The 21,370-nt window shown below is 32.8% G+C and overlaps 1 protein-coding gene across 1 annotated transcript; it reads left to right on the top strand.

Annotated features, from left to right (window-relative positions):
• The first annotated feature begins 6,672 nt into the window (after nucleotides 1-6,672).
• Nucleotides 6,673-13,385, top strand: LOC128164126 (fibrinogen-like protein A). Its single transcript, XM_052827872.1, has 4 exons — nucleotides 6,673-7,327; nucleotides 7,491-7,587; nucleotides 9,629-9,793; nucleotides 10,061-13,385. The coding sequence occupies exons 1-4, from the start codon at nucleotides 6,863-6,865 to the stop codon at nucleotides 10,306-10,308; spliced, it is 975 nt and encodes a 324-aa protein (XP_052683832.1). The 5' UTR covers nucleotides 6,673-6,862; the 3' UTR covers nucleotides 10,309-13,385.
• Nucleotides 13,386-21,370: the final 7,985 nt, after the last annotated feature.

Below are 21,370 nucleotides of genomic sequence, written 5' to 3'. Positions count from 1 at the left end.
ATAAAACTTTTGGGGTTCGATAATTATCAGATTTCAACAAATATACATGGCTAATCATTCATTGAATTATTCTTTCCCAAAAAAACCTTCAAGGGTCAATCAAAAAATACGAAGACTTTTACTATAGCTATTTTACCTAACGTCATAATATGTTTTACGGTGCGACCGTTGGGGCGAGCACAGCATGTGATCAAACAATGAATTATAATAAATTAATAAAATAAAATTAACAACGTGAAATTTGAATGCCAAAAAATAAAACATACCAATTTTTCAGTAAATTTTCATTATTCATAGTTTATAAGATTTGTTATAATTTATTTATTTATATGTAGAACAATAGTTTAATCTCAGATACAATGTTGTTAGATAATAAAGATTTTAATATATAAATATTCATTGCAATGCATCTCCTCTTTTAAAGTGATTGTGATTATGATTGATTGATTGATTTCCCCCTTTTTTTTTGCAGTAGACATTTTTTCTTAAACTTACATATAAAACTTGACTCATCATAGAGCTCCCCCCCATGCTAAATTTTTTTTCATTTTTGTCAATTTATACATCGAAAATCGACTTACCATGGATTTGCCCCTCCACTTAAAAAAAATAATTAATGTTTAATTTTATTTTTAATTTACGCTTAAAAATATTTGCTTATCATGTTAAAAGAACATGGTGTTGTCCCCCCCCCCCCCCGCATGTAATAAATGGAAGTGAAAATAAAGAAACCATTGAACTGCTAAAGAGCTGAAGGATTAGAATTTTCATGATTTATTTTTCTTTTTGCTTGCAAAGATTTTTTGGATGAGGCTGCCATCCACCCACCGACCCCCTTTAAAAAAAGGCGCTGCTACGTATAACGTTACGTTTCAGGAAATTACCGTAATTATACTGAATAAAATATTTGTGAGCATTCATCCAAATTAGTGCAATTTACAACTGTTTCCTGTATCTGAAGAAATGCCCTTATTCGTCAGCTGTTCTTTATCTTAGCCTTTGCAAGATTTTAAGAGGATTTTGGTCATTTCAGCAGATTTACAATAACTTCAATTAGAGTAATTTCCCCTTATCAGTGCTTATTGTGACGTCAAAGCTGACGTTGGTTAAGTGTCGTCTTACTCTTTAAAACTCCCCTGAGAAATAAAAGTATGCGAAGTATACTGTTTTATTTACTTAAAAAGCATGATGTTCTTAAAATTACACATCTTATAAGCTTTTCAAAGGTTTTATTTTGATTCTCGGGAGAACGTGATGTTGGAACGTGAGGTTGGAAACCATTGGTACTATGAATTGTGGGTCAAAATTTACTGACTCCGAAAAAATATATCGGATCAATGTGTAAACGTTTGTGACGTCACACGATTATTTTTGATTGAAAGTGTACCGAGGTGAACTTTAGAGGTAACATTGACTGTATGTCGCTTACATCGTTATTGTTTTTACTGTCTAAATTTGTCTTGCTGATTCTCGTGAGAGTGTGAAGTGATAAAAATTGCCATGATTACAGGGAACTACTGGGACGATTAAAACGATGCATTACTGGTCCGATTTACTGACGCCAAAAAAATCCGTTGAATGAATGTGCAACTAGTCCGAATTTTCTATTCACACACGCCTTGCCGGTAGAGCTCGCTGCGCGCCGGCGAGCTGCGCTCGCTATTATTGCTAACTTTTGTAGACATAATTAATTAATCAATATGTTCAAATAGTTTGATAAAAAAAAAGTTTATGTCTTTATTATTAAAAACTATTAAATTTAATCCTGTCAAAATTAGGTCATGGCGCACAATTAAAACTAATGTTATGTCAACAATAAACCATAAAATGGCGAAAGTAATCTTCCTACGAATTGGACTATAATTATAAACTGAAACCTCAAATTAAGTATTGTCTTGCTATTTTATGTTCCAAAAATTGACGAGATATATTGTTTTGTTGAACGGATATCGGTTATAAGACATATAGTCCTATTTAAAATTGACTAAAAATGTTAACGTCACCGACGTCACGGCGCAATGAAAGATACAAACAATATCGATTAAGCACGGCCAACAACCCATAGAAATAGTACAAATACTGAATTGTGCAAATCATATGTCAAAATTGATTTGCACATATGTATTTGACGGCAATACATTTTGTGGGTGTGGCAGTAACTGTATTTTGGACATTAACAAGCCCGAAAATATAGAGTATATGTATTTGGACAAAAGAATGGGTAACGTCATTCAACGTGCAGGGTTTTCATACTGAAAACGAAGAGACATGAGGTAAAAAAAAAAGAAAAAAAAAAGAAAATGTTAAGAGCGCAAAAAAAAGTTAGATAAAGCTCAATGCCAAGGGGAGGCTTCCACGCATCTTAGAAATGTAGTCAAAAATCACTTCCGTGTATGAATAACAAGAGGTGTATACAAACGTCAGTTTAGTGAAAGGTCACGTGACGTGTGTCTCAAGATTCCAAGAAAACTATATAATCTTCTAGATCTATAGGTAATAGAGAAAGTTAAAGCCGTTCAAAATAAATAAAAAAAAGATTAAACAGATTTTTATTTATATTATTGTACTGTAAAAATAGACACAAAGTAGTCGGGAATAGGCGTCGTTAGTTCGTTGAATAAAGCACGTACAACATTTCACTTCTAGGATCAGAATCCTGATACATGTAAGTGTTACTATTTTGATATACATTTCGTTGAAACAGGAAAGAAACAATCTTTCAAAACATATCGGTCAAAAATATATCAGAGAAAGAAAGAGAGAGAGAAAGACAGCCAGCCAGAAGGAATCGTGATAATATTTCAAAATTAGTTTTTACAACTAAATAAAGCATCTAAAATATGACACAGCAATGACACAACAATTGATTGCATATTTTGTTTCTTTTCCAATGTGATAATATCTTAATTATGTATTTACATGTACAAGTTAATGTCTACAAAATGACAAAAATACTTAAATGTGAGAATGACAATCCCAATGAAACTAAATCAAATGAATATAAATTTAAAAAAAAAAACATTGGTACAATGTAGTTTGTTCATAAACTTAATTCTGCAAAAATTGTTTAATGCATGTAGCATTTTTTGTCTATAAAAAGGATTAAGGTAGCGGCACCCTTCACCTTGTCCCTGGTTGCTATGTGCCTCATCACACACGTACATGTTATGTAATTTGATTTTACAACAAATACAATAACCTGGAATATTTTGTCTTATCACATTATTGTTGGTTCTCTGTAAAATAATGAAGTTTAACCTATATCTTACATCAACCAATCTTCCTTAACAACCCGACCACTGACTAGAAAAAAATCAGTCACCTTCTATTTGATACACGATGAACTATAAAAACAGATATCAATGGAAAAAAATAGTCGTTGTTTTTGTTAAGTTCCATTTCCATGACATTTGAAAAGTACTGATCAACCATTTACTAATGTTCAATAATTTAACAAAGCAGTATCTTTATTTAGAACTAAGGGTGTTTTGAAATATCTTCTTTGATTTTTGTATTGAGTTAGTTTCTTAATAATATTGTTTAACACATCTAACTAATTTTTCACACATATTGTGTTAATTTTACTCCAATAATCGTTTTTATTACTTTCTTATTTACAATCACTCCCAACCAATCGCCAATGTAGGTCTCAATACAGCACGTTACTAATTAAGCGACCAACGCTGTTTGGTGGTTTTTTTTTTATAAAACAAACAAGGATTTGGGGATATTTTGTCGTGACTGGCTGCTGTACACTTAATTGTTTAAAGTGGTATTTATTTAAGATGAACACATTTCAAACGCACGAACAAAAGGCAACGGCGTGGCTTTATAGGAAAATTCGCTCACTGAAACAATCAGAGTGCGTGCTCAGTTTAAGGAGGTTGGGTGGTCAACAAAACTAAACATCAGATCTACGTAAGATTTAGAAATATGATTTGTTAAGCTACTAACCATTATTTTAGAAGAAAAAATCAATTTTTTTCTTCGTTTAAACTTTTTTAAATGTTAATATAGAAATCTTCTAAAGGAGACCAATATAGTCTATAATTGACCACTACCATCGATCATTATAAATGAACCGGTCATACCCACTTATACATTTTTTTCTGTAGTTTTATTTAAGTCTGTTATATAATAGAAACAATAAATACATGAATTATTTGGGGACATTTTTACAGGGGTGGGGGGTGATAGCGAGGAATTATATTTGATAATATTTAGATTCGCTTGTCGGGAAAGAAGGGAGGGGGTCCGAGGCTTATTTTCAGTAACTTCACTAAGTGATTTTTTTAGTTTGAATTCAAACGACCCCCCCCCCCCCCCTTTCAATCCACGCATGCCTTATGTTCCAAACATTGAGTAAGTATCCATTTTCTAAAATTTTGTCAGAACATTTCCTACCTAGTATTTACATCTAGTATTTCTGTAATTTGCATTTTATCAAGAAAAAAATATGCAGCGAATTATACGTGTATCAGATTGAAATTATCATTGATATATCCAAATAATCCTTTGTGACAAAAAAATACAGGCAGTTCAAAGAAGATGGGGGAATAAGATGGCGCTAATGCCCATTCGGTTTAGTCGTAAAATACCATTTTTAATTTATTTTTCCCAATTAAATATATTCAAATATATTTAATACATAGCACAATTCTTAACTATATTCAGTTTTTGTTATATTTAACAAAATATAAGAAAAAAAAATATTGGTTGACATTTTTGTGTAATCAAGCCCATCACATAAAAACCCTAGATATATAAGGTTAGCTGATGACAGATACTCTGACTACTGAGCCATTTCAGACACAACAAAATAAGCTGTTTAAATAGTATGCGTGACTTTGGCCACGAATTTATGGACTTGTATTATTTTTCAAAATGTTGAATTGTTGAGATACAAAATGCAATTTTTAATGTATAGTGGATAATCTCTTCACGTTTTTGTTGATTGAAATCAGTTTGTTTTCCATAAGACCTAATTTAAACTATGATAACATTATGGAGCAAAGATCCACTCTATAAAAGAAAATGCCTTGACTTTTTAAAAGATGACACCATTTGCAGGTTTTGATACGTATACCCTGTTTGAGTCAACATATTCCAAGTATTAAACATATTTATAGGCTACATATCAATGATATGTTAAACATGTACTGTTTTAAATGATTAAAATAAATATATATGGTTTATTGATATTTTGATTTTTCAGTAGCTTCTCCGACGATGTGTGGGAATTTTACACGCCTTATCCAATCATCTTCTTTAATGAAAACATAAATTTTATGACATGTATACATATGTACATGTACATGCATGTACACACCATTGTCCACATATTAATTTGATGAAAACATAAATTTTATGACATGTATACATTTGTACATGTACATGTATGTACACACCATTGTCTACATTTACCTGCGTAAGACATGAAACCAGTTCAGTTTTTACTTATCAGATTCACGTGAAGAACAAAGTTTCCACTGCGCTGAGACGATTTCTATTTGTTTGCTTTGAAAATCCCGATCCCCTTCCATATTGGAGTTACATCAGTTCAATTTTGTATCATTTCTTGTAGGAGTGTTTGAAAAGCATTTTACAAAACGTATAAACATGAAATGTGCGATACAAAATTGAGCAAATAAAATAAATAATCGTCATTGGTGAATCAAATAACACATTAGAAATCTTTGAAAATGCAATTGCTTAATATTCGAGCATTTTAATGTTATACATTCTCAATACTCAATTGCAAATACTTGTTCACAGTATATATATTTTATTGTTTCAAACTTAAGAAAATTTGGTCAAAGATATTTTGATTTAAGATACGTCTAAGATAGCTTTGGCTTACATCTTAAGATCTGTCTAAGAATGGTCATACATGTAAGATATGTCTTAGGATATATCCTAGGAAATGTCTTAAAATAAATCTTAAGATACTTTCATGAACATGGTGACTGAGTTCTAATCGACTGTTTGAGAGTGATAGTAATTGTTTTTACTCCATTGTCAATTGAATTTTAGCGATACCTAAGATGTTAATCGATCGGCAAATTTGTTTGTTTGTTGTTTTTGTTTTTTGTTGGTTTTTTGCACCCAATTTGAATCTAGATATATTATGTTTCAGGAGGGAATATACTATATAGTCAAGATAGACCTTGACAGCTATTTTCAAAACTGAAGACTAAAAAATACTGTGCGTCAAGCATCCACGACTAACCATATAACATATTTAAAAAAGTCTTGATCGCAAAAAATCTTAAATAGCATACTTCGCACAAACGCATACATGTATGTAAATCTGAATAAGTGGATATGGTGTTTTAAAAAATTCATTTTGGTTTACTTAGCTTTCCTATTCGATTACTTTAAAGAACGCCATGATATTTTCTATCTCAAAATGAAATTGATTTTTTTGGTAAAACCTGTTTAAACCACTCAAGTCAAGTGGACGAAATTTATATGAGTTCATTTATAAAACCACCGAGTTTTTGTTGTCATTTTTAAAGCTCTAATCGAATGTTTGCGAGTAAAAGTAGTGCTTTTACTTCCTTAAGTTTAGCGATACGCAAGCTGTAAACCGATTGGCAGATTTTTTTTATTTTTGCACCAAAATTAGATATCAGGACGGAATATGAAATATAATCAAGATAAACTTTGTCAGATATAAAGGATGGTCTTGATAAGGTATCTTCAGTGACATGGTCTCACTTAGATGAATCTAGTTGGATCGTTTCCAAAAACATTGATACAACTATACCACCCTAACATCAATTTTTTACAACACTTTATGGTTTTATGACTTGATTTCATTTTCACAGCATTGTAAGCGAATCTGACGGATAACATTGCGATGGGTAGACTGTTTGAATTTCTGATCTGGTCTTTATTGTTTCTATCAACAAAAGGACAGGCGTTGTATGATGATATGGGAGACAGGAAGAGGACTGTAGACTTGGCATTACTCTCCATGAGAACCGACCTACAACAATTTAGTCAAGGTATTGAAAGGATGGTGATGAAGAAACTTGAGGGTTTCGAAAACATCATCGAGGCAAAGATGGACCAAATAGGGACAAAGAACAACAAAAGTCTTTCCACTATTCAGACCGAACAACGACTCCTGAGACAGGAAATGCGTGTACTAAGATATCTGGAAATATTCAGTCGATTGAACAACATTGCTGGTTTCGACTGTGCTGACATTTTGGACTACTTTCCAGATACCAGAGAGAGGGATGGTGTTTATAATATTATGGATTTAAATAAAACAAAGGCTGTGTACTGTGATATGACCACTGGCAATGGAGGATGGACGGTAATCTCTCTCTCTATCTCTCTCAGAAAAGAAATAGCTTTTTAAAAGATAAATTCTTTTTAAGTCAGTTCGTAAATATCGTCATTGTTTATGCACAAAACATATATTTATATATGCTTTTGAAAAATGGATGTTTGTAATATGTTGTCTTAATTTTGAACAGGTGATTCAGCGAAGAGTGAATGGATCGGAAGAATTTGAACGTAACTGGACGGAATACAAGAACGGGTTTGGATCTGCTGATCATGAGTATTGGATAGGTAATTTTCTCTCTCTCTCTCTCTCTCTCTCTCTCTCTCTCTCTCTCTCTCTCGCAACACCCATACAAGCTGTTTTAAATGTATATTTGAATAGAAAAAACTACAAAATTACGTAGTCATTTCAAGAAGCTAAAAGTGATTCCACATGCCACGGTAAATTTTTCGAAAATGCTGTCACTGGAAGAGTTGTTCTTCATAATCTTACCAATCAAATTGTAATTTAGTATTCTTTGGATACTGCATAATATGAGAGTTAAAAGCTTCACATGAAAACATGTATACCCGCTTTCATTTTGTAAATATACAATAACTCCCTGTGCATAATAGTGTCTTAAAGTCGCAATCAAGACTTTTGTTTTTTACATTGAAATCTACAAATTTATCAAAATACGTTTTTAGTGCCCTGTTCTTTTATCATAACTCGCTTTGAGATATGTTATGTTCTTATTAACATGTTAGGGAGCAGTTAATTAAATAAAGTTGAAAATTGTTTGATTTTCTTTTATTTATTTAGCACAAGAAATAAAAACCCCAATGTACCTAATGATACCCCATTTTATCTGTATTCCAAGATAACACCTTAAAAGAATCAGATGGTAAATTTTCATGAAATTTCTCAAATATGTATACTATAGCTGTTTTAAATTACACATGGTGAAAAATATAGAGTAGTTTTTACGAAAAAAAATAAGACGGCGTCTTCAAATTCTGTTTTCAGTTTTTGTGTGATTTAAACCAAGCTTAAACAATGTAATGTGAGTAATTTACGTAAAGTGGAAAACTAAACAATAAAATGCTTTCTTAGGTGAATTATGCGTGAAATGAAAATAGTGGTCATTGCAGATGAAATTCACATAACCCGAGTCATCAGGTTATATTAATTGTTTCTGTAGTGTTTTTATTGTTTAATTTACATTTTTCTGTAAACAAATCAATCAATTGCTTGCAAAGAGTAAGTGAAATTAATTCAATTATTGTTAATGTACATCAATACGTTTGATAAAATGAATAGCCAAGTCGTCTTACATGGGGATTTGAGTCTGATGTCATTATATTCCTTCCCTTGCACATGTCACTGACGTTGAAGGTCGTTGATCTAGACCCCTAATTGACTTTTAGTTTATCTAAGTAATCAGTTAATTGAATTTATTCTTTACTTTTACTTTTCTACAATCTATATTGTTAAAAATGATTGGTTATCTATATGTGATTGTTGGCCATGTTTAAGTATTCGGTATTTGGAGAGCGACGGTCAATGCGCTCTTACCACCGACTCCGAACCTCACGGAATATTGCTATAAGTTAAATAAATCTTATAATACGGAAACGACATCTGCAGTTAATGTTTCTGTGAGAAACATCATGTTGAAAAATTGAATTTCCTGGGTAGGTATGATTCTTAAATTTACTTTGTATATACACCCACCCAGTAACTAAAAATATACAAAATATACAATATACAAAAATATACAAAATGGCACTGATATCATAATTGTTATCATCGACCGATCGATAAACTGGTAAGAAATGGATCGTGTAGATTTCAGCCCTGCCAGTTTCTAGAGAGCTATGGATCACGATCGGTGTTGTCAAGAAATAGTGGACATTACTCGGTATATGCAAATATTATTAAATGAACGAAATTATATGGACAAGAATTAGCAAACGACCATTTTCAATAACAATTAAATATATGGCAACTGCATTGAAATTCTTTCTTAAGTGATTATTGTAACAAGCACAATGATCGATTAGATTTAAAAAAAAATATACAGCACACAAGGATCTAATTGGAGAAACCAAGGGTTGCATGTAATAATGTGCGGAACCAGCAAATATACAAAACGTATATACTCAACGTTTTAAACTCACAGTCATGGTATTTGATACTGACCATATACATCCTCCCCTTTCGGAAAAAATTCTGGATTTGCGCATGACAGGATTAGTTCTTATGATGTGTGATAAAATAAATATTAAGAGATAAAAATTCGACGGTACTTAGAACAACTTATGTTATAGACGTTGACAATTTTTTAAGGAAATGACATGCTACATAGATTGACGACACTGAAGCCCCAGGAACTGCGAGCAGATATCGAGAGATTTAATGGAGAGAAAGCCTATGCTGTATACTCTACTTTTTCTGTCGGGGACGAGGCCAGTAAATATCAGCTACAGGTGAATGGATACAGTGGGAATGCAGGTAACAATTATGCAGCGTGTCTATCATTCAGAACTTTAATCATTTTCTGCTCGTCGACAGATCGAGTTAAATATTATGAAATATATTAATAAGTATTTATTTTATTCTATATATTAATCATTTTCTTTTAACCATTTAAAATGTCAAAATATAGTTATTGTTGGAAACTAATTTCTTTTGAGATACATGTATAGCTATTATGATTACACCTTTTATATTTATTGTTCTATTGACATAATTCGCACATCATAACCATTGTGAATGTAGGAGATAGCCTGGATTACCACAATAACATGAAGTTCTCAACTCCGGACCAGGATAATGACCTGGACACAGGTTCCTGTGCCGGCGGGTACAATTGTGGATGGTGGTTCAACAAGTGTTACAGAGCCAACCCTAATGGAGCCTACACCGACTCTGAGAAAACTGGCTGGCATTACAATGTATGGTATCACTGGAAAAGTTCGTATATATCCCTGAAAACAATACGGTTAATGATACGTCCTCGAGCCTGACTTCGAAATGTTACGTTGCAAAATTAAGCAGTTCTCTCTATGTGCATTTACTTTATATACAATAGGGGGACAAAAGTCTTGAGAAAAAAAATGGATTCACGTTTCTAACGCAAGAGGGACAACTCGTACAAAAACCGCTTTGACAGCTGATTTGCCTACTATGAATAGAACAACTTACCTCAGTATTTAGTTAAGTGTCCCTTCAAACGGATGACCTGTTGGATTCTTCGGGGAAGGGGTTCATAAAGATTTCTAACATAATTTAAATTGATATCCTGCCAAATTTGCAATGTTTGGTGAAGAAGTTCGTCCGGTGAATTGATCATGTGTATACGTGATTGAAGTTTTCTTTTAATATATAACCAAACATTTTCTATAATATTTAATTCCGGAGACTGTGCAGGCCAGCTCATGTTTTTAATCCGATTTCTGGCGACGAAATCCTGAGTCAAACGGGACCGATGTACTGGGGCGTTATCGTCTTGGAAAAGGTAACTCCCATCTGGAAAATGGCGAGCTATAACAGGCCAAAGGTTTGTGTTCAAGATATCAATGTACTTCTCTGAGTTTATATTCCCTTCAACTCGACACAAAGTACCAACACCGTTAAAACACAGGCAGCTCCAGACCATAATACTGAACTCTCGGCCATTTTGTCGCGCTGCTAGGTCAGGTCTCTAACCCTCTCCGGCTTTTTTCCACACACAGACACGATTATTTTCACCAACACATATTTGAGATTCGTCGCTAAATATCACTTTTGACCACTGATTTCTTACAGTCCACCACCTCTTTTCTCTACACCACAAAAGGCGTTTCTTTCTGTTGACAGTTTTGATCACAACTTTTTTCCTGTATACACCTCTATAAAATCCATTTTCTTTCAATCGCCGTTTGATAGTTTTTTTAGATATGGACGTTGGTCTATTTTCGTTATATAGCCAGACGATCCCTGTTAACGATCCTCTGTAGCCTTCGATATTTCCGATCGCCAATGGAACGGGGTCGGCCCGATCTCGGCAGGTTTTCAAGCGACCCGGTTCTTTGAAATTTACCAATAACTCGGTAAACATAAGCTAAACATCTGCTGACACTTCGTGCAATGTCTGACACTTTTTCTCCGTTTGAATAAAGCTCTACGATGACTTGTTTCATGGGTCGTGAATTTTCTCAACGTCTCGCCTCCATTTTGTTTACACCGATAGAAAGACAAAATTACTTCGAGCAGACGAAAAAAATACGTCACAGGCACGTGTCACATACTAAGCTATTTATACTTCACGGGATTTCCAAAGTTTGAAACCGTTGAGGTGTAAACAAAATTCATTTTGCAAGATTGTGTGATATGCGACGCCATTTTTTTCTCAAGACTTTTGTCCCCCTACTGTACCTGCATGTTTTTTGTCAACATTGAACTCTTTTAAACCATTATATGAATATATAAACTACTGTTTATTATGTATCATTTTTTATATTTAAATTGATTAATATTTTGCTTTTTTATAATTATTATGATAACTAAACTCTTGTTGCTAAAGATAAAAGGGTCTTCTGTTCCTCATGTATATATTTAAAAAAAAATGGATTCCTTTTGTAAAAAGAAAACGGATCTGATGTATACTGTGACGGATTTTTGCATTGTTTCTATGCAAAGCAAAACAAAATGACAAAAAGTGAATTTTAGAGTACTTCTTGTGACGAACGGAAGTTTTGCCGGATCAAACATAATATGAAAAATTTTCTTCATACATTATTTTGTTTTTTCTCAATGTTCGGTTGTTCAGTTTTTGTCAGTTTTGAGATCTCATTGAGAAAAGGGTTTTTTGTCTCAGGACTGGACTGGAGAAACAGAAGTGAAGGAAGACGCTTAAAGAGATATTATTAGTACATTTACCTCCGATACATAACTGTTCATCAGACTGAATAAAATATTGAGAGAAAAAATCTTAACTTCTAAACAGTTTGCTTTGTTTGAACCCTTTTGGTGTGAACCGGAAGTGACAATCGACAAAATGAAACCCTTAAAACACAATTTCATCAAATGTCTATCATCCCAGTAAGTTTTGTGCCTTAGTCACTTAAAGTTTCTGAAATCTCGCGGGTACAACATTTGATTTAAAAAAGCCACCTGAGATATATGTGATATTTCACCGGAAGTAGGTATTTTTTTTTTATTCAAGTTCGCACATAAAATAAATGTGGGGATATATACTAATATATTCATTCTATGTAAAATAAATTTAATACGTAAATAAAATAATTTATCAAGTGCTTCCAGTTACGACTGAGTTAACGACATACAAAATAAAATTGTTTGAATACATCTGGAGCTATATCTCTATCATCCGACAAAGTCTGGATGCTCAGTTATGTATCGTTTTAGAGATCTCGATATGACAATCTTTTTGTCGCGGAGCAGGAAATGGACAGCCAGAAATAAATTTCGATTTTTTTCTAAAGACTCAAGATATTATAACTCCCTGTCATCACTGAACATTTTAAAAAAACCTATCTTGCCATCTCTGAGAAATCTTGTGGACAAAAAAATTAAAAAAAAAAAAAAAAAAGTAATAAAAAAAACAAAAATAAAAAAAAGTAAGAAGAAACATTCCCATCACTATAACGTCTTTCGATGGAAACAGAAGACATGAAATAGGAAATGTTTGACGTATTATTCTTTTTATTTTGTACAGTGCACTTACACTTCTAATATTGAATGTTATTTGCAAACAAACAGCAACTTTAGTACTAATTGGAGGTTTTTTTTTATATTAATTTGAAATTGCAGATAACTATGCACAAACGATTACACATAAGATGGATAATGGTCAATAATGAGGATGATTCGTAAATATATACATATTAGACAGTCTTCCTCATATTTCTTTCTATTTGGTTTAAGTGTACATAACTTTTTTAAACCTCTGTCTTCTGAAAGAATTTTTTGTCAAGTTATAAATTTGTATATTAATATCCCTTTAAGTATTTAAGTCATTTTACTCATCATCAACATTTTTTGTTTTCTGCTATAGTTTTTGTTTATTTTAAGATCTATAGAAAATAAATATTTTGTTTAATTACATTGTTCAGTTTTGATTACGTTTCCTATCATTTTTACAGACATTAGAGAATTATATCAATATTAGCGCTAAAGAGTATTCACGATATTGGGATTCTCACTTTTTCTATACAAAACAGGTGTTATTGTCTTATTTTGTTTCTTTTATTTATATACATACAGACCATAAATCGTGTTACTACACCTCTAAAACGAACCGTACAGTTCCGTGCAAGAAACGAACCGTACTGTTCACAAAACGAAACGTACCGTTCACAAAGCGAACCGTACCGTTCACAAAGCGAACCGTACCGTTCACAAAGCGAACCGTACCGTTCACAAGCTCAGGTAACAAAGCCAATGATTTTTTTAAAGAAAATAGAACAATGCGATATAGAGAGCTTACGACGTCAGTTATATTCAATGAAACAGGCCCAAGACGTTGTTAGAAAAGGGGACATTGATTCCGTAATGAATAAGATATGCGACACTTAATGCAGCAAAAATTTCTATCGGTACCAGAAACAAAAATAAATCGAAAGGTGAAAGTAAGTCGAAACCATGGTTTAATAAAACTTGCAAAACGGCACGAAGAAAATTCCATTTAGCAAAGAAAATCCACAATAAATATAAGTCCGATGAAACCAAAGCTTCTCTCAGGGTAGAACGCAAAGAATACAAGAAAACTCTAGACCGATGTATTAAAGATTACAAGGCCACTTTATCCCAGAAATTAAAAAAAAATCTTCGCAGTAAAAATGGTAGGGACTTCTGGAAAATTTTTAACCAATCGGATCAAGTTAGTAAATGCTCCGTCAATATTGATGATATGTATGATTTCTTGCATAGTATGAATGAAACTGAACGCATCGATAGTTATAGTATGGAGCAACCAAGTTTTGAGTGTTAGGATACTAGTTATGAGTTTCATGATAGTACTATTACAGAGGAAGAAATCCTCTCCGCAGTTAAAAATTTAAAAACAATCGATCTCCGGGTTGTGATCAAGTATTGAATGAACATATTGTATCAACTATTGTTTAGAAATAAATACATTATGGCTAAACAAGGGTTGAAATATATATATATATAACTTTATATCCTTTTCAAATTAAAAAAAAAATAAGAATGCCGACTCAAGTTACGCGGACCCAGAAAATTGTCGGGGCTTTCAACGTGAAGTTAAATTTTTATGATATATTTATTAATCAATTGATATATGATGAAAAATCAAATCAATTTAAGTCCTGTGCTTTTTTTTTCTAAACAGACGTGTTGTTGTAACTGACAATCCGATTAAAATGTCGGGAGCTTGCCTTAATGTCTTATTTTCTGTAATAAAAAAAACACCTTTTGATAGAACACATTTTGATTTGTTAATGAATTTACAGTTAAACTTAAAACCAATTGAAAATGAGAAAAGAACACATCTGAGATCATGTTTTTAAATATATGTGGATGTGCTGTAGTTAATGACAACCGCAAATTACCGGTGACTCGATTGATTTGTGATTCGGCTACATGTATTTATGTAGCAATAAATAAACAAAAAATCACTCATATGATAAATTATAGATAAATACATGTACACAACCATAGTAAATTAAATGCAAGCATTGAACGAAAAAAAATATACGCATTCCATAAAATAACTTTCAACTTTATTTCCCGCTTAGCTGGTAATGGCGTCGTGATTTCACATGAACAAAAATCACTCGTGCAATACAGATGTACTGATCAGAAACACAGCAGAGTCTTTCATCTTTGGTTTTATACACAACAGGTGTTATTGTCTTATTTTTTTTTTTAGCAGTTATTGTACTTTACAACTAACTCTGTATATTTGGACGCTTAAACAGGTGTACACGCGATGCCGGTATTCACACCTTTCCACGGACACCTGTTAGGTAACTCATCACAATCTGTCGTGTGTATAGTCTGGATATATCTTACTTCTACTTTGTTAGTTTCATGGCTTTTCTTAATTTATAAAAACAAAAGAACTGATTGTAGATATGTACACAAACAACTACACGTAAGACTAACGGCGCGTGGATCCGTAGGACAATTCAGCGACTCTATACATGCGGGATGTTCACACATATTAACTTGCGATGAAAATATCATTTACCGGGTACATTAATGTACCAAAAAAACTAATTAACTACATTGTAAATAGTTGAATGAGATAATAACATTTTGCAAGTACATATAAGCACAAACACAGCTCGTTTTATCTAATATGTGTGATGTGAAATAGCGTCGAAATTTTAACCGTCGAGATCCAATGTGAATACATGGTCTACTGTACAAACTTTCAGTCATTGTGTTGAAATCGTTGTGAAAACCATGAGTCTAAAATAAATGAATTTAATTCATACAAATAAAAATCTTATAATTCCAATTTGTTTGCACACAATTACATACACTTTACACACACAGAGAGAGAGAGAGAGAGAGAGAGAGAGAGAGAGAGAGAGAACTTGTGTGTTGATTATAATACTTAAATTAAAGTTTTATCACTGAACTTTATAAGTTGGTCATTTGAGCGGGATTTAATCTCAGGACGCCAAGTGCTTCGCCTGTCAATCACTTTAAGTACAACAGTACAGGCCCCGAGGTTATATAACTTTTTCCATACTCGTACTCCAACTCGTACTCCGTACTCCGAGTATGTGCTCCACTGAGTAGGGTTCTAAAAAACGAGGTTATAAAAGTTCTCCACTGAGTACTCTTTGGAGTATGCTCCAAAAGCCGATCGAAGAAATTTTACGTCTCTGGAGAAAGACAGAGAACAGTAATTCATGTAAATAGTCCTGGCATGTAGGCAAACTGTACATGTATTCAGATTTATTATTCATCTACAAAATGTAACACATTATTTACATGTACATATTACCTTCTTCATCTGCAAGCATGTAGATGTATCTGCATCTATAACTTATGAGTTTTTTAGCAACAAAGACGATAAATCCAGTGTAGTTGGTAAAATTATCAACAAATTGTGTTTATGTCAAATCTCTCTCTCTCTCTCTCTCTCTCTCTCTCTCTCTCTCTCTCTCTCTCTCTCTCTCATGAGACTTAGATAGCGATTCATGCATGTGATGATTACGTATAATTACATTGTAAGGAACGATATGAATATAAAAGAAAGAAGTAAGAATTTACACGGATATGAAGAGAGTATTTCAACATAGAATTTAGTTCGATATATCTTAAGTTTTCCTGGCATTTAACGATTTTGATATAGGAAAAGGTCAGAAACGACGCCAATACAAAACTGGAAAGTCACTGCCCCAAAGTGGATATCTCTTAAGATATTTAGTGAGCAGTTCCTGTTTAAGGAAAAACAGGGAAGAGTTTTATTCCAAAATAGAAACATATACTTGGGAAAATCACAAAAATACTGAGAAGATCCGTTTATTTTTACACTCATATAGTATACACAAAGGAAATATATGGGTATTCCAATTTAATTGCAACATACTGTATTTGCCTTAATTCTTGTGAGAAAAAACATCTAATATCTTGAAGGGGTGGGGTGGGGTGGGGGTGGGGGTTGGAATTGCATCAATGAACATATGCCAAAAACCAAGGACACACGTAAAGTTTCTCATTTCAATATTTTTGAGAATGTGCACGAGAGTTTAAGAAAATTCACTAATTGAAATATTTTTGAAATTTTCAATATGAGGACCACCTTAAACCGAAACAACGTGTTCAAGGAAAATGTGTATTAAAGTTGCTGTTACACTTGTTGTAGCGTTTTATTGATGGTTCAAGTTTTTCTCACTTAGTCAAGGCTTGAAAATGTGTGTTTAGAATTTATACATACACGTACAGTGTCATTTTTTATCTGAAGTAACATCATTTGATATTTTTGAGCAAGCCTTTTCCTATTCATCTTTAAAATTCGAAATACATGTGTTAATTTTGATGCATTTGACATAAATATTTGGTTACTTTGGATAAACAAGAGACCCATGGGCCACATCGCTCACCTGAGGAACAATAGGTATGATAAAATCAGCTTAATGGAGTCATAATACAAACTATCTGGACAATGTACAATAATACATGTAGATCCTGTATAAATAAAATCCATTTTCCCCTGGATATTCTTAAGTTTATAATCATTAGTCCCTTTTCTAACAGGATGATTTTATAGTCATATCATATGTTGAGTATTGCAGTTCCGCAGTACAGTTAAGGCGTCAATAAAAATATGGGCAAATTTTTGTGATGAAAACACGTATACTTTAGTTAAACCGGCATGTCCTTTTTGAAATCAATAACAGTCACTCAAATGCAATATATTTCTAAAATATATATATAACAGTACAATATTTTATGTTCATAGTGGTCACGTGATATTGCAGTCGCATGGTACAAGCAGATGTATTTGTGGTTTTGAGGTCATTTAAAAAATTCAATATTGCAAGGGCATAATCATGTCAAAATTCACAACTGAATTATGAAATAACTTGATGTTATATCGTAGATTTTGAAAACCGGTGCGAACCTTTTAAGATAAGAATATTTGTTAGTAGAAACCGTAATTTATAATGCATATGTTGAATAATTTTGAAGGTCACAGGGTTAATTTCATTAAAAAATAATTAATTTGCAAGATTTTACAAGGATCGTAGAAGTTTTTAAGTTACATAGCATATTTCAAATTCACATGTAAAAGTTTGTCGGGATCAGGTAAGTGTAAGCCCTTGCAATTAAGTGATTTATTTAGGTACTCAGATTTTAGATATACGATATTTTATACAAAACCGAGGTGGCTTCTTTATACGATGCATACTTTTAACAAAATGAAAATAAGACTATATAGGTAGCATTCTACTACTAATAATTTTAAACAAAATATTCATTTACACTTTTCCGTTAATGTATGACATTTATTTTTCTTCGCTATAAAACTGCACGATAGCCTTCGATGATTTAACTTTATGCGTCATTTTGAAGCATATGACGTCATATTTTGTAGTACAGCGAGAACGACATCTCGCTTATTTTTCAGTGTGTACGATATAACGGACATCAAAATTGTAAGTAATAGCAATTGTTGTTTTTAATTAAAAGATTAGTATAAGTTAATTTGACTAATAAATAGATTAATAAGTACTTTTGAGGTTTGTAATATACTGTGATGTCATAATACACATTTCCCGTACTTTTTGTCTGAACGGAGTTTATTGACAGCCTTAACTGTGCTGCGTCTCTAAAAGATCCTTAACAATAGTTTATATATGGGATATAAACGTACATCAAACTCTGAACCTTCTCGTGAGGCCAAAGAATTGTCCTGGGGCCAAAGTCTTAACAATTTTAAAGAATCATCTGACTTATTTGTTTCTGAGAAGATTTTTAAAGATTTACCCTATATATTCCTTTGTTAAACTTTGACCCCCCATTGTGGCCCCACCCTACCCCTGAAGATCATGATTTTCACAACCTTGAATCTACACTACCTGAGGATGCTTTCACACAAGTTTCAGCTTTCCTGGCTGATTAGTTTCTGAGATGACGATTTTTAAATATTTACTCTGTTTATTCCTATGTAAAACATCGACCTCACATTGTGGCCCAAACCTACCCCCAGGGGTCATGATTTTCACAAATTTGAATCCACACTACCTGAGGATGCTTTCACACAAGTTTCAGCTTTCCTGCCTAATTAGTTTCTGAGAAGAAGATTTTTAAAGATATACTCTATATTATAATTTGTTAAACTTCGACCCCCCATTGTGGCCCCACCCTACCCCCGGGGGTCATGATTTTCACAAATTTGAATTTACACTACCTGAGGATGCATTCACACAAGTGTCAGCTTTCCTGGCCGATTAGTTTCTGAGAAGAAGTTTTTTATAGATTTACTTTATATATTCATATGTTAAACTTCGACCACCCATTGGGGCCCAACCCTACCCCTGGGGGTCATGATTTTCACAACTTTGAATCTACACTACCTGAGGATGCTTTCACACAAGTGTCAGCTTTCCTGGCCGATTAGTTTCTGAGAAGAAGATTTTTAAAGATTTACTCTATATATTCCTATATAAAACTTCGATCTCCCATTGTGGCCCCACCCTACCACTGGGGTTCATGATTTTCACAAGTTTGGATCTACATTACCTGATGATGCTTTCACACAAGTTTCAGCTTTCCTTTCCGAGAAGAAGATTTTTAAAGATTTACTCTATATATTCATTTGTTAAACTGCGACACCCCCCCCCCCCCTCCATTGTCGCCCCACCCTCAGGTGAGCTAAAAAGATTAAGTTTACAATGCAATAAATTGTTAAAGTTGGTTTCTGGAAGAAGAGACTTTGAAAATTTTCTTCATAAATATTGACAAATTTTTTACTTTTTTAATCTTTAGTTTTTAAGATCTGTGTACAAACATAGAATTGTGAGCAAATCTTTGTAACTTGCTTATAATTCGAAGCTTAACACTCAAATATGATTAGTAAATAGAAATTGTAAACAATTAAACACAAGAAACATGCACTACATGTATAACAAATAAAGAACACAATTTATTTTTTCGAAATGAATCATATATATATACATGTATATACCTACATATTTCCGTCAGCGATATCAAACTCTATTTAAACTGAATAAACTCGAGAAAATGTCGAGCATCTCAACAAAACCTATTGCATTAATCTACCATTACGCAAAAGATAATGCCAAATTACCGATAGAATGAATTGTATTTCAGTACTACATCAGATTTTGCTTAATTGGCGCAGGTAAACAGTTAACTGTTTGATTTACCGAAGTATCTGTTTGATTTGATACGTAAAAATCACGAAATACAGACGATAGTTTCCAGGTTACAAAGCGTAAATAATGAAAACGAAACGAAAGTCCGAACAAGCTAACACCAACACCCTTGTTTGATCCTTGTTGGCACAATTAGAAAAGTAACTAGAGCAAAGCTCGTTGCAAAGCAACGAGTGGGTCTTCCAGTGGTGTCGAGAGTAAAGATAGAAGTTCCTGTAAGAAGCAGAGTTCTAAAACCAACTACAAAGAAAATTAAAAAAAATATTTTTAAAGAATCGAATAATTCTTAGTACGACTTAACAATGTCTGAATGATTTCAAGAACGAATTAACAAAAACCTTTACAATTTCTAGAACGACTTAATAAAAAAGTCCCGAATGTCTTCAAGTACGAATTAACAATTTCCGAATCATTTGAGGTACGAGTTATTTTAATTTTTAACATAACTCTATTTTCTTAACCAAGAACGTGGAATCAAAATTTCCGGAAAACTCAATTTTTAAATCCCAATATTTTTGTAATGCATCGTCCGATTTTAAAACGTATTTCAGTTTTAAATTAAGCTTAATAAAAGCTCCTTTGTTGCTTCATGATTTTTATCAAATTGTTGGTCAGAAAGGAGTTCTTATGAAAAGACTTAATAGCCCTTCTGGCCCCTAATTTGAGGGGTCAGCCCCTTTTTTTATATCAAATAAAAGGTCTCGCTAATATAAACATATTTTGTTTACAAATGTTCACGGATGGTTAACCGTTATCGAGATATCTTAACAACTGTATTTTAGGGGCCGACCCTTTAACTCTTTACCGGGGCCACTAGCAACAAAATGTATGGTATCATATTGTTCAGAACATAATTTTGAACAACTTTTGTTCTACATTGCTCTTAAAAATATTTCTCCTTTTTCAGATATTAATGATCAAAGTTTTGAATTCTGGCCCCTTAAAACCCCTAATTATGTAATATATGACTAAGGTATGATACTGTATAGATAAACAGCTGCACAATGAACATTTCTGCTTCTATAATTAATAACAAATTATTGTTCAGTAAAGGGTTCTTGTAAGAAGATTTAAGACCCCTCTTGGCCTCTAATTGGAGGGGCCAGCCCCTTTTTCTTGATATCAAATGAAATGTCTTGCAAATATAAACATATTTTGTTCAACAAGTGTTCACGAAATGTTAACCGTTCTTAGGATATCTTTA

This window comes from Crassostrea angulata, chromosome 9, assembly GCF_025612915.1.
Source record: "Crassostrea angulata isolate pt1a10 chromosome 9, ASM2561291v2, whole genome shotgun sequence".
Lineage (NCBI taxonomy): Eukaryota > Metazoa > Mollusca > Bivalvia > Ostreida > Ostreidae > Magallana > Magallana angulata.
This window is presented reverse-complemented; position numbering and strand designations above follow the sequence as displayed.

What these genes read in the sequence shown, in the direction of transcription:
- LOC128164126 (XM_052827872.1), top strand. Translation starts at nt 6,863, where the DNA reads ATGGGTAGACTGTTTGAATTTCTGATCTGGTCTTTATTGTTTCTATCA. An exon ending in CTGGCAATGGAGGATGGACG is followed by an intron (nt 7,328 to 7,490) that starts GTAATCTCTCTC and finishes AATTTTGAACAG; the next exon opens with GTGATTCAGCGAAGAGTGAA. An exon ending in TGGATACAGTGGGAATGCAG is followed by an intron (nt 9,794 to 10,060) that starts GTAACAATTATG and finishes TTGTGAATGTAG; the next exon opens with GAGATAGCCTGGATTACCAC.